Raw genomic sequence first — 12,500 nt, 5'->3', positions numbered from 1 at the left:
TGCCCACTCCGTTCCAGCGGACATCAGCACAGAGTCAGCTGCACGCTCTCTCCCTCCCTCTCTCTCCCTCTCTCTCCTTCCCTCTCTCTTTCTCTCCCTCCCTCTCTCTCTCTCTCTCTCTCTCTCTCTCTTTCACCCTCTCTATTCTCTCTTTCACTCTCTCCTTCTCTCTCTCTCTTTCGCCATCTCTCTCATTCTTCCTCACTATCTCTTTCTCTTCCAATCACTCATGCACACACACTTCATATGACACACTGTCTCTGTCTCTCTCAGTTTCTCACTCTTTCGCACTCGCTCTCTGTCTCTCTTTCTCTCTCTCTCTCTCTCTCTCTCTCTCTCTCTCTCTCTCTCTCTATCTCTCTCTCTCTATCTGTCTCCAGCAAGGACAGGAAAAATCGGCCATTTTATTGTGACCCTGCAGCCGAACCAGCTCACAGATCCAGAGCTATGAAATACAGAAATGCAGGAGCAAAAAAAAAAAAAAAAACGCTTCTGGTGTACCCCTCGATCTTTATGACACTCGCTTCACTGCACACAGCTGTATTTTCCTAGCTGGCTTTCCGTTAGATCACCCCGAGCCGTCCTGATCATCACCCATCGCTTATAAACATACATTCACAGACAAACAAACAGATCAACATCGCCAGCTGGACGTAAACATTTGCATTCACGCTCGTCTACGCATCCCTTCATCTGTTCAGCGTTCTGTGTCATACGATGTCAAATCATGCAGCGTGTGTGTGTGTGTGTGTGTGTGTTTTCTCTCTGAGTGGCCTTGACGTGCTAAGTAGGGTGGAATGGGGACAACTCAACTCACGTCTTGGTTGGACATGTCCCAGTAGGGCCGCTCGCCGAAGGACATCACCTCCCACATGACGATGCCATAGCTCCACACGTCGCTGGCGGACGTGAACTTCCTGTAGGCGATGGCCTCGGGCGATGTCCACCTCACCGGAATCTTACCACCCTGATGCAACAGAAAGACAGAGAAGGAGGGGGGGGGGGGGGATAACAGACAGACAGAGAGAGAAACGTTGTTACTTTTATACTTCCATAAGTCATCTGGTCACGTTCCATAAATACAATATTAAACCTAAACATGACATAAACAGCAAATAAATTCGCAAAACATGGTGAACATATAGAAGTAGGTAACATAAATCATACACTCATTTATGGAGAAGTGCAATAATTAAACATTTAGTTAATCAATAATCACTAATCAGTCATTTCTTAAGTAATATATCTGCAGCCACTACTTCCTAGCTAGCTAGACTGCACCATTCTGCTCCTTTTGGTGATGCTGGTACAATGTTGAATAACAACAATTTCATTGTGAGAGTGTGTTCCACAGTTAAATGCAATTTATTTTCCGAAGGGACATTAATTACCTGATACAATCTCTTTCAACTACTGTGTAGATAAGGAGAGAGCTGACCACTTGGTATTGAGTGTTATCCTGAGTAACATCATGATTGCGATGATTTACGAGTAAGTCATAGCCAAGGCAGAGCTCATGCATAGATCCCCCATCCCCCTGGCCCTCAGTGGGCTACCCTTTGGTCTAGGAGGAGGAAAAACAATGGCACAATTATGAAGTCCGTGGTCTGAGCTCTACTAGTGAATGTTTTAACAATGTGCTCTCCTCCTCTGGCTCGTCCCCCTGAGAGTGGGCTTTGTGTACGCGGGGTTCTAGTTCACTCGGTCATAGACCTGACCACTGTGACAATTAGGCCTGAAGCAGCCATGTTGTGGTGGACCAGGCGGCATGTCAAATCTCCCACCTCCACCCATCCATCGCAGCCCTCTCCCCCTTCCTCCCTCTCTCCCTGCCTCCCTCAATCTCTCCCTCCTCCTCCTCCCTCTCTCTCTCCCTTCTTTCTCTCCCTCACACCTTATTGACCCGGCCTGGCCGGGGGGGGTGGAGGGAGGGTTGCGGTGGGAGGCGATGGAAGAGAGGTTGGGAGGGAGGGCAAATCCGTACGCCACCTCAAATGCAATTTGCCCTCTGTGCATCGATCCACATCAAATGTTCCCAACTCTGCCCTCTCCACCACCACCCCCCCCACCCCCTCCGACCCCTCCCCTCCCCCGCCGTCTGAGAGAGGGAAGTTTGAATAGAGGGAGATGGGCTTCGGCCGGCGCTCCTCAAGCCAGCACCAAGCGTGTCTGCTAGTAATTGGTCTACCTGGGGCCCCTGGGCAGGGCATGTAATGCGCTGATTGAAATTGACAGGCGCTTGTTTAAGATTCCCTGCACACCTGTTTGTGCACTCTGAATTTTTTTTTCTCTCTCTCCCTCTCTCCCTCTCTCTCTCTCCCCCCCTCTCTGCTTGCCAGGGCCGCCGTTGGCTTGTCCGGGGCAGCGAGTGAGAAAGCTTAATAATGCCAATTAGTTTGACAGTGTGCATTGGTAGATAAGCCTGGATAAGAGAGGGAGAGAGAGAGAGAGAGAGAGAGAGAGAGAGAGAGAGAGAGAGAGAGAGAGAGAGAGAGAGAGGATGTGACACGTCGTCACGTCCCGTGGCCATGCTCCTGAGCGGGGCTTTTTTAAACGCTTCAAAGCGGAGACGGTGGACGGGGCTGGACGTGGCGAGGGGGGCTAGGCGAGGGCGAGACGAGGGCTGGACGTGGCGAGACGTGGTGAGGGGGCAAGACGAAGGAGTGTGAGGAGTGTCAACTCATTAGTGCCATGCTCCACAGCAAGCTCTGGAGTGCACGGCATCAGGCAAAGGGTAACCACACTCACACACTCACACACACACACTCACACACACACACACACACACGCACACACTGCCCCATTAATACAATGCAGTGGTTCAAAACAAACAACAGCCAGTAAAACAAATCTATATATGACTGTGTGCTCGTGTGAGGCTTTCTTATTAATGCACATGGGATTTGTGATGTTGCATGTGACTATTTGGCCATATTACTGTAAGATGGTTGTTTATGTGAGCGTTTATAAACCGAACAACATACAGAGTGTGTTCTGAAATCTCCCAAATTACACAAAAGCTTTCTACCTACACCCTGACAATTGGATACATAACAGCAAACGAAGGCAATGAAAGACACATCACACTACAAGTCTATATGAGACCAAATGAGAAACAAAGAAGCTTCAAAAATGCTCTGCAACACACTCAGGATTCCTTTGAGCCCACGGTACAAAATGAGCTGTGCTGGTTGCACAAAGCAATTTGTGGAAATAATGACAAAACTCCGGGGAAGGAAGCGCAGAGCCCAGCCCAGCCTTTTCATCAAACCATTCTGGGCCACGCTTTTGGGTTGCAGCTGTTTGCTGTCATCCGAGCTTCCTCTAACTTTACCTATTCCACTGGCTCCTTCCATCACCCCAAACACATGCTAACATACAACCTACTCACACACACACACACACACACACACACACACACACACACACAAACACACATCATTAACGCAGGCACACACACACACACTCACATACACATACACAAACAGCACCAAAACAAACACGAAGACAGACACAGACAAAGACAGACACACACACACACTCCCAAACATGTACAGACACACATGAACAACCACACACAACCACACACTTGCTCTTGCCCTTTCTGACCCCCCCCCCCCCCCCCCCCACAGCTCCCTCTGCTCCCCGACGCACACATGGTGACTCGAGCTCCATCAGTGGGGCGGCGGTGGCGGGCGGAGGGGGGGCATGTGTCACCGGGGACTCTCACGTGGCCGGGGCGAGGGCAGGGCGGGGGGCCAGGGCCCCGCTAATAACATTTCCACGGCTGTGGAGTCACGGGCGACCGTGCAGATCCCCCGTAATTAACGCTGGAGGCTGAAGCGAGGCCAGTGCCAAAACTGCACTCCAATAAAGCAAATTGCCATGATGCAGAAGCAAACAGAGCGGAGGAAGCAAATATATAATAAAGGCCCTTTTTTCATCCCCCCCCCCACCACCACCACCACCACCACCACCACCTCTGTATTATTCTTTTCTATCGTGCTTTTCCTCTCTTTCTTCTTTGGTTCTCCCACCTCTCTTTCATTAGGCGCTCCCGGGAGAGAGGTGGGATTCCCGCGGCGAGGCGAGAGAGGTAGTGCTGCAGAGGGAAATAGACGCTGCGGTGGGAATTAAAAAAAACAGGTCTAGTGTCAACACAGCCTCACAGATGGTACACACACCCACACACGCACAAACACACACACACACACACACACACACACACACACAACCCCAAAACATGGCAGTGAGGCGTGAGATGGAGGAGGAGGAAGCGAGATCAAGAGCAAGCTGCCATGTCATCACGTCATGCTTCCTCTCGGCGTTCGGCTCCGGCGATGTCGACAACAGGTATTTACATCTTTCAGCCCTCCTGTCCCCTCCCCCCCCCACGTACTCTCCCCCCTCACGCGCCTTCCCTTCCCCGTAACCGTTCTCCTCCTCTCCTTCTCTCTGACCTCTGGTGTCATCTCGACTTGAAAGCGAGAGGAAAAGAGAGGCGAGCTAAACGAGAGCGGACACCTGACGTGAGTGAGCTGACCTTCACGCCGCGCTCTCGCTCCGCCGGGGCCGAGTCTGAGCCCGATCAGCCTGCCGCGGTCTCCCGCGCATCACTCGCACGTGTGTGTCGTCGTCAGGAGCGCGCGCGCGCCCGCGCACAAAAGACACCGCGACCCTACTTATCCCGACACGGCAGAGAGGAGAGAGACGGCATTAACATCCGCCATTTACATCCCGCGGCTCCAGAGGGACGGGGAAAGACACGGAGAGAGGAGCGATAACAACCGTGAAGAGTAAACGGCATGAATGGAAGGAAAGTAATTGCGGCGTAAACAGTCGGAACGGGCGGCTATACCACGCGAGCTCTGGAAAACGCAACGATTATTAGCGTTAGCGATGTGGCGGGGATGGGGGGGTAGTACGAGACGGACGTCCTTGGATGAGTTCGGCTGAGACGCAGAGGTGCAGCGTGGGTCAGATGAGGGGGCAACGGTGAGGAAGTCGCCCCGTAAACAGAGTGACAGGAGTGGGGCAGCACAGCTGGGGATCCTGGGCGTAGCGTAGCGCTGGCTGTCAGGCTAAGAGGAGGAGACAGATGGGTCCGCCAAGGCGACGGCAGGTGAGAAAAAGGGAAGGGGGGCTCGGCGGCAGGTGAGGAATTGTTTGTGATCAAAAGCTGACAGCGGGCGAGATGTGACACATACACACACGCGTGTGTGCATGAGTGAGGGTGTGTATTTCTGCAAAATGTGTGTGTGTTTGTGTGTGTGTGTGTGTGTGAGAGTGGGTGTGTGTATCAAAATCAAAAACATATGGGGTTAAAGACAATCCTGACAGATGGACCCAATCATGAATGGTTTTACTCTCTCTTGAGAACAAAAAGTCAGAACACACACAGTAGAGTCCCACTAATGGCATGCAAAACAGCTACTCTAAGTATTCAAAGACACCAACACACACACAGATCCATAGGGCAGCAGATAATGGGCACAACACCGTTTCATCTCAGAAAGCACATCTCTCTCTCTCTCTCTCTCTCTCTCTCTCTCTCTCTTTCTCTCTGTGTGTGGTTCTCTCTGTCTTTGTCTTTCACTCTCTCGTTTCCTCTTTCAAAGTCCCAAACAGAGTAAAAGAGGGGAGAGGAACGCATAGCCTTCCTCTAGTTCAGCTGCCGCAGCAGTTTGCCATGATGGCTTTTATCTTCCTCTAAACAAAGCACACTGAAATGATGGTAAGCACATTTACTTAGGCAAGGGAGAAAGTGCTCCATCAATAGCCATTTAATGTCCCGAGGACGAAACGATTGGCAACGGAGGGTTTTTCCCCCGCTCAGTAAGGAGGAAATGGACCTGCATTTCCACAGCTCCTCCGATGCAGGAAGGGCCCTTCTTGCTTGTCTGAGAGGCAGCGGTGAGCCATGCCTCATCATGCAGGATTAAATGCATCATTTCACATGTTGGGGCCGGATGGGGGATATGTTTCCAGCAATTAAATTTGTAACAAAAGGGTTAGGATTTCCCACACACACACACACACACACACACACACACACACACACACACACACACACACACACACACACACACACACTCACACAGAGAGAGAGAGAGAGAGAGAGAGAGAGAGAGAGAAAGAAAGATGAAAGAATGTTAAAAGGTAGGCTGCCATTAAAATTTGAAAAGTGCCCATTGAACATTCATTTGCCAATTACGTAAAAATGAAATCAAACTCCAAATGAAATCACATCATCTCTGTCTGTCTGGCTACCCAACTCATCACATAACAAAAGGCATCAATCTAATTCGGTCATATCTCCCCATTCCGAAAATGACCACTTGAGACTAAAGTCCAATTTGTGGCGCAATAACGTTAGCCAGGAAATCTATTTACAAGCCCAATCTACGCACACAATATCCTCGCTCCTCCCCAAGCCTGGGGTGAGGTGGAGGGGTGCAGGGGGGTGGGGGGTGGGGGCAAACCAAGCGAGGCTCTGGGCCCTCACAGATGCTAAGCCCCAGGTGCCAGAGGGGCCCAACGCAAATTAAACCTCAACATCTCCACACGCTAATCCTCTAGCCGTGCGCTTCTGATTCCATTTGCCTTGATCCCCATTTTAAAAAAAAAAAAAACATATTAGATTATAACCTTGGATTTTTATAACCTAGTTAATGGCTTTTGATAAAGCTTTCCTTCTCCCTCCTCCAATCCTCTCCTCTTCTCTTTCTGTCTCTCTCAGTGTAAATATATCGACTCCGGTAAACAGCCACGTGTGGCGTGGGTGGTGCGGGTTTGGGGGGTGGGGGTTGGGTGGAGCGCAGGAGCGCATGCCTCTCGTACTGCTGACACCTGCCGACTGGCCCGGGCCGGGCCCCCACCTGTGTGCGCGGCGCGCTCCACATTGATCCCGTGTGAGTTATGCAGGGCCAACATGGCCGCAGACAGCCGCGGACAGGCAGGGTCGATGCTGCGCTCCACCGGCGTTTGTCAGCTGGCATTTATCAAAAGCAGGTGAGCTTCTGACAGCCTTTGTTAGGTGTTCGGATGACAGCATGTGAAGGCTCACATTTGTCATGTCCTTCCTTTACATATTAATGGGGGGGGGGGGGTGAGTGTGTGTGTGTGTGTGTGTGTGTGTGTGTGTGTGTGTGTGTGTGTGTGGTGGGGTGGGGGGTGATGTGCAGGGGTGGAGTGGATATGATCACCTTCACCATTTTTGCCCCCTAAACTGTCAGGGCGGTTGGTGCTGTTCGGGGGAGCTTTGACGCCAGGCTCGGCGGCAGCAAATCGATTCCCAGCGAGCACGCCTGGGTAATGGGGGCAACACATGGCTGGTAATCACCGTGAAATCCCAAATTAAAATCCCGACAAAACAAGCGCCACTCCGCCAAGCGACAGCGGAATGTCTGTCAAGAGTTCTCCGGGAAAAAAAAAGAATGCAAGAGAGAAAGAACGAAAGAAAGAAAGAAAGAAAGAAAAGGAGAAAAACGCTTCAGGTGAAGAGGGGGCTCCCACCCCTCCGCTCTCGCTGGAGTGCAAATAGTTTCGCTTTTCCATTTGAAATCACACTGAACCATCCACATCCGTAATGGAAGGTGCCAGACTGCCAGCCGGCAGCATTTTTCACTGTGGCGCAGGAGAGGAGGCAGGGGCATTGGATGGGGGAGCGAGAGAGAGAGAGAGAGAGAGAGAGAGAGAGAGAGAGAGAGAGAGAGAGAGAGAGAGAGAGAGAGGGGGGGGGTTGTTTTTCAATTTTAACACCATAACCTCCACCCTTCGACAACCACAACCATCACCAACACCAACACCAACGCCACCATCACCACCATCATCACTCCCATGTCCAACCTATCAGTCCCAGTAAAGCCAGCACATTGATCCACAGTGGCCATAGGACGGAGGAAGGCTGTCCACAGTGTCCAGGACAGATGAGGTCAGTCCAAGGGCGTCGCTGCTTGGTTCCCTCATGGAGAGTGGCCTGTGCTGCGATTTCTTTCTTTCTTATGTTTTTTTTTCTTTTATTTCCGGGGAAATGAATCCCATTCCATTGTTCCTAACACACCTGGTTGAATTGAATGAATCGAAACTTTCTGCGGAGTGCGCATTCCAGCCATTTCTGTAAAATAAAAATGAAAACAACAGAAGGCTGTGGCCATATGCTGAGGAGGAGAGAGAGCGTCAGAAAGGATGCAAATGGAGAGAGAGCGGAGCGGCCGGATACACAGACAGCTGCGGGTGGCAGTGAAGCGAAGCTAACCGACCATCCCTGGAGGGTCATGGAGGGCTGACAGATGAGCTCTCCCCTCGACCTCACCTCTAAACTGGGCCCGGGCGAGAGCCCAGAGAGGCCGCCCCGGATGCCACTCCGGCGTGACCCCCGCGCTCTGGGCTGCCTGTATACTTACGGGGTAGTCAAACACACACACACACACACACACACACACACACACACACACACACACACACACACACACACACATACACACACAAACGCACACACAAACGCACACACACACACACACACACACACACACACACACACACACACACACACACACACACACACACAGACACAAACACACAAACGCACGCACACATACACACACACACACACACACACACACACACACACAGACAGACACACCGCTCCAGACTCTCCCAAACAGGAGCTTCCACATTGAGGGGTGGGTGTAGGGCGGGAGGACATTATGGATGGATGAATCATCGTATTGAAAGGTGGTGTGGGGGATCACATGGCAAATCCATGAATAGATGGATGGAATAATCTATACTTCCCCAGTGAAGGGTTGACTTCTAGAGTGGAGGACACACACAAACACACACAAATCCCCCACACACGCGCGCACACACACACACACACACACACACACACACACACACACACACACACACACACACACACACACACACACACACACAGACACACACACAGACATATGAAGCCCACTTTCTCATCTGCAGTAAACTGGTCTGAGGGCAGTGCCCTGAGCTCTAAGTGAACCGCGGGGTTAATGAAATGCAATTAACTACCCATCCAACAGCTTTGTGCAGAGATGCAGCAGCAAACCCTTAATTGGTGGGCAGGAACAGTAGAGGGAGGCAAAAAATAGAGCCAAGTAAAGAAGAAGTGCAATAGTGAAAAAGGGTGCTAATTTATGGGAGGAGGTCAACGTGCGAGTAAATCAGGGCCTGTCAGCGGAATGTAATTTCCGTGTGATTCCCGCGGCCTTGGCCGGCGCTCCGTGGCCTTGTGCGGAGATTGCCTGCACTTGGCTCATAACGGCCGAGGTCACGGAGCCAAGGGGGCGGCGGTGGTGGTGGTGGTGGCGGCCGTCGCCGCTGCTGCGTGGATTAATTAACGGTGAACCTGGACCCGCGCGAGTGCATACAACGCCACGTGCCTGGGCAAGGCAGCACCCACATAACCCAGCCAATCACACACACACACACAAACTATACATACATACATACACACACACACACACACACACACACAGTCATCATAAAGTTATAAACAGAAATGATGGCAACAATATTACTGACTTATTCCCTGTTATAATAATTTGGACTCTGCTTTATTTACTTTTACCACCATGTATGGAGCATTACACGCATAGTTTCGCAGAGGAGTGAAATCCACCACCAGTACACTAATGTGCAATGTTCAAGTTTTTCTTTTAAAAATCCCGTGAATGGCAGGAGATTACACATACTGTATGTATTTAATGTATTCAAATCACCTGCAGCTTCACAGACTGTACATATCACCATCCTCCCTAATGTGTCCCCTACAGTACAGTATATAGGAAATGGCACACTGCAGCATCATCAATGCCAATTATAGCGACTCCTGCTGTAACCCTGGGGCCAATGTGACCCCGGGGGCATTTAACAGCAACAGGATGGATGGGTGGATGGATGGATGACAGAATCACTTCTAGCCATTTTAACACCCTGTTCACACTTGTATTTCAGTTTCCTGTCAATCAGCAGTCTCCACAGGAGGCTTGTGGCGTGTCTGCTCAGCCTCTTGTCTGCACTCACTCGGAGCTCAAAATGTCTTCCGACGTCACGCTGAAGAAAGACTACAGTCTCCACGCCCTCTGTGGCAGCCATCTTTCTGCTTATTCACCACTGGCGCAGTAAATGAACAGACGTGATGCAAACAGCAGGCTTCCAGCACAAAGGGACGCATTCATTTGGCAGAGACAGCGGATTGTTTTAATAAAAGACTGGACTGAGGCTGCTGCTTTCAAGTGCTGTCCTGCTGTCCTTTGACAACAAACCAAAAGGCCAAACCTCTCTCTCTAACTCACTCTCTCTCTTTCCCTCTCTCTCTCTCCATTTATCTTTCTCTCTGTCTCTCTCTGTGTGTCTGTGTGTCTCTCATACACACACAACCACACACGCGCGCACACACACACACACACACACACACACACACACACACACACACAAACACACACAAACACAATGCTGGCACCTGAAGGCGCTAAGAGATTGCAATGCTAAATCATCCATAAACATGAAAAACAAATCTTTATGAGCTGAGCTGTAGACAGACTCGAGTGCTGTGGAAAAGTTGTTTTTGCTTTTTTTAAGAATAAATAAATAAGCCGCATTGGTTAATTACAACAGACCTGATGCTCGCAGCAACTCATAAGGAGCATCCCTTCCGGGGCCCACAGTAGTAATAATGAGAGGGGAAGTCTGGGTACAGGCTGTGTGGATGTCCAGGCCTGACTGGAGTCCAGTGGGCCTCAGTGGCCAGTGGCCAGAGGCATCAGCAGTCTCTCAGCGCACTCCTCCTGCATTCAAATCAGTGTGTCCAGCCCCAGCGCTAACATGCTACAGACTAGCACGGCAACACCCCCAACCAACCATGCTGACGGGTCATTTATTTGCCTGCTTATTTGACCAATGGATGAAAAGGGCAGCAAGACCACATTACATTACACAAACACACAGACACACACAGACACACAGACACACACACTCACACACACACACACACACACACAGACAGACAAAGACTTTTCCAGGATATAACTGCAGCGATAGGAGATAGCAGCTTGTGTTAGACCATGGGTGCACGTATTTGTGCAAAGCCGGGTGCAGGAGTGGACCTGTTGGAGTGGAGCTGGTGTAGGTGGGGTCAGAGGAGTGGACGAGAGCTTACCAGGGAGCTGGTGTAGGTGGGGTCAGAGGTGTCGTCCTGCAGGTAGCGTGACAGGCCAAAGTCGGACACCTTGCACACCAGGTTGCTGTTGACCAGGATGTTGCGGGCGGCCAGGTCGCGGTGGACGTAGTTCATCTCCGACAGGTACTTCATGCCGGCGGCGATGCCGCGCAACATGCCCACCAGCTGGATGACGGTGAATTGCCCGTCGTTTTGCTGCGGAGGTTGGAATGGGGGTCAGAGGAGAGGAAGGAGTGTGTGATTAAGGAGGGGGGGAGAGATAAGAAAAAACAAAGGCAATGTCACACATCTGTCAAAGATAGCTCACCCCCTCCCTCTTCCACACACACACACACACACACACACAAACATACACACATTCTTTTTATGAGGTTATAAAGGTGGGCAAGGTCACTAGTGAAGGCCAAAGCCCAATGGTGTGTGTGTGTGTGTGTGTGTGTGTGTGTGTGTGTGCTCTGGACAGTTTTCATCTTTTATGTGCTCAGCGGGAGTGATGTATGATCAGCGCACAGTTAAGCGACTAAAAGAGCAGACGAGGCGGCCGGTGCGTCCCGACGTGAGAGGCCATCCGCCGGTGTGCTCGCTACTGCGTGCGTGGTTCTGTTTGAACACCCTCCATCAGACGCCATCGATGCACAGAACATTGACTGTTCTATTGATGTTAAAATCTTTTCTCTTTTTTTGTGTGTGTGTGCACGCTCAGAGAAACATTTCAATTTCCCAGAGGCCTTGCTCTTGAAAAGACTATTCTGCAAAAAAAAAAAAAAAAAAAAAACGTTCTCGATGTGCTGAAAGACATGGAAATGTGGGTCTTTGAGGTTAGAAGGCAGATAAACCTTGTCCCCCCCCCCCATCCTCCACCCCATCACCATCCCCGACCCTCCACCCCCACCCTACCTTCGCCCATGTCTGAAGTGCATTCTTTGAACCTCGTGCTCACTAGCAAACATGGGGGTAGGAAGATCGATGGGAACACAAGTCGGATGTGGCGGCAAGCAAAGCCAACTTCAAAGGGGCTCTTTAAACCAACGCTAGATCAAAGCTGAGAGAAAACCAATCCATGAGATTGGAGGGGAAAATGGGCTGAACATTGATTAAGCAGTATATTCTCTCACTCTGCGTGGCAAGGTTGACAAAAAAAGAAAAAAAAAATGAAGAAGAAAAAAAAAAACAGAAGCCAAATGGAGTCTATTAAGACCTCCAGGCGTGAATGGTAAAACGGAGGGGGGGGGGGGGGGGGGATTCTGATGTTTGTGAGTGTGAGGGAGAAATGCCCAAA

The 12,500-nt window shown here is 50.7% G+C and overlaps 1 protein-coding gene across 1 annotated transcript in view; it reads right to left on the bottom strand.

Moving 5' to 3' along the window:
- LOC134067225 (ephrin type-B receptor 1-B) overlaps positions 1–12,500 on the bottom strand; it is a 190,287-nt gene that overhangs the window by 6,418 nt on the left and 171,369 nt on the right. The window contains exons 12-13 of the mRNA XM_062522367.1: positions 11,201–11,416; positions 818–967 (exon numbers count right to left, since the gene is read on the bottom strand). Of these exons, the coding sequence (XP_062378351.1) occupies positions 818–967; positions 11,201–11,416 (366 nt within the window). The remainder of the gene's footprint in view (positions 1–817; positions 968–11,200; positions 11,417–12,500) is intronic.

This window comes from Sardina pilchardus, chromosome 2 (genome assembly GCF_963854185.1).
Source record: "Sardina pilchardus chromosome 2, fSarPil1.1, whole genome shotgun sequence".
Taxonomy (NCBI): Eukaryota; Metazoa; Chordata; class Actinopteri; order Clupeiformes; family Clupeidae; genus Sardina; species Sardina pilchardus.
Note: the sequence above shows the minus strand (reverse complement) of the source record. Positions and strands in the feature narration are given on the sequence as shown.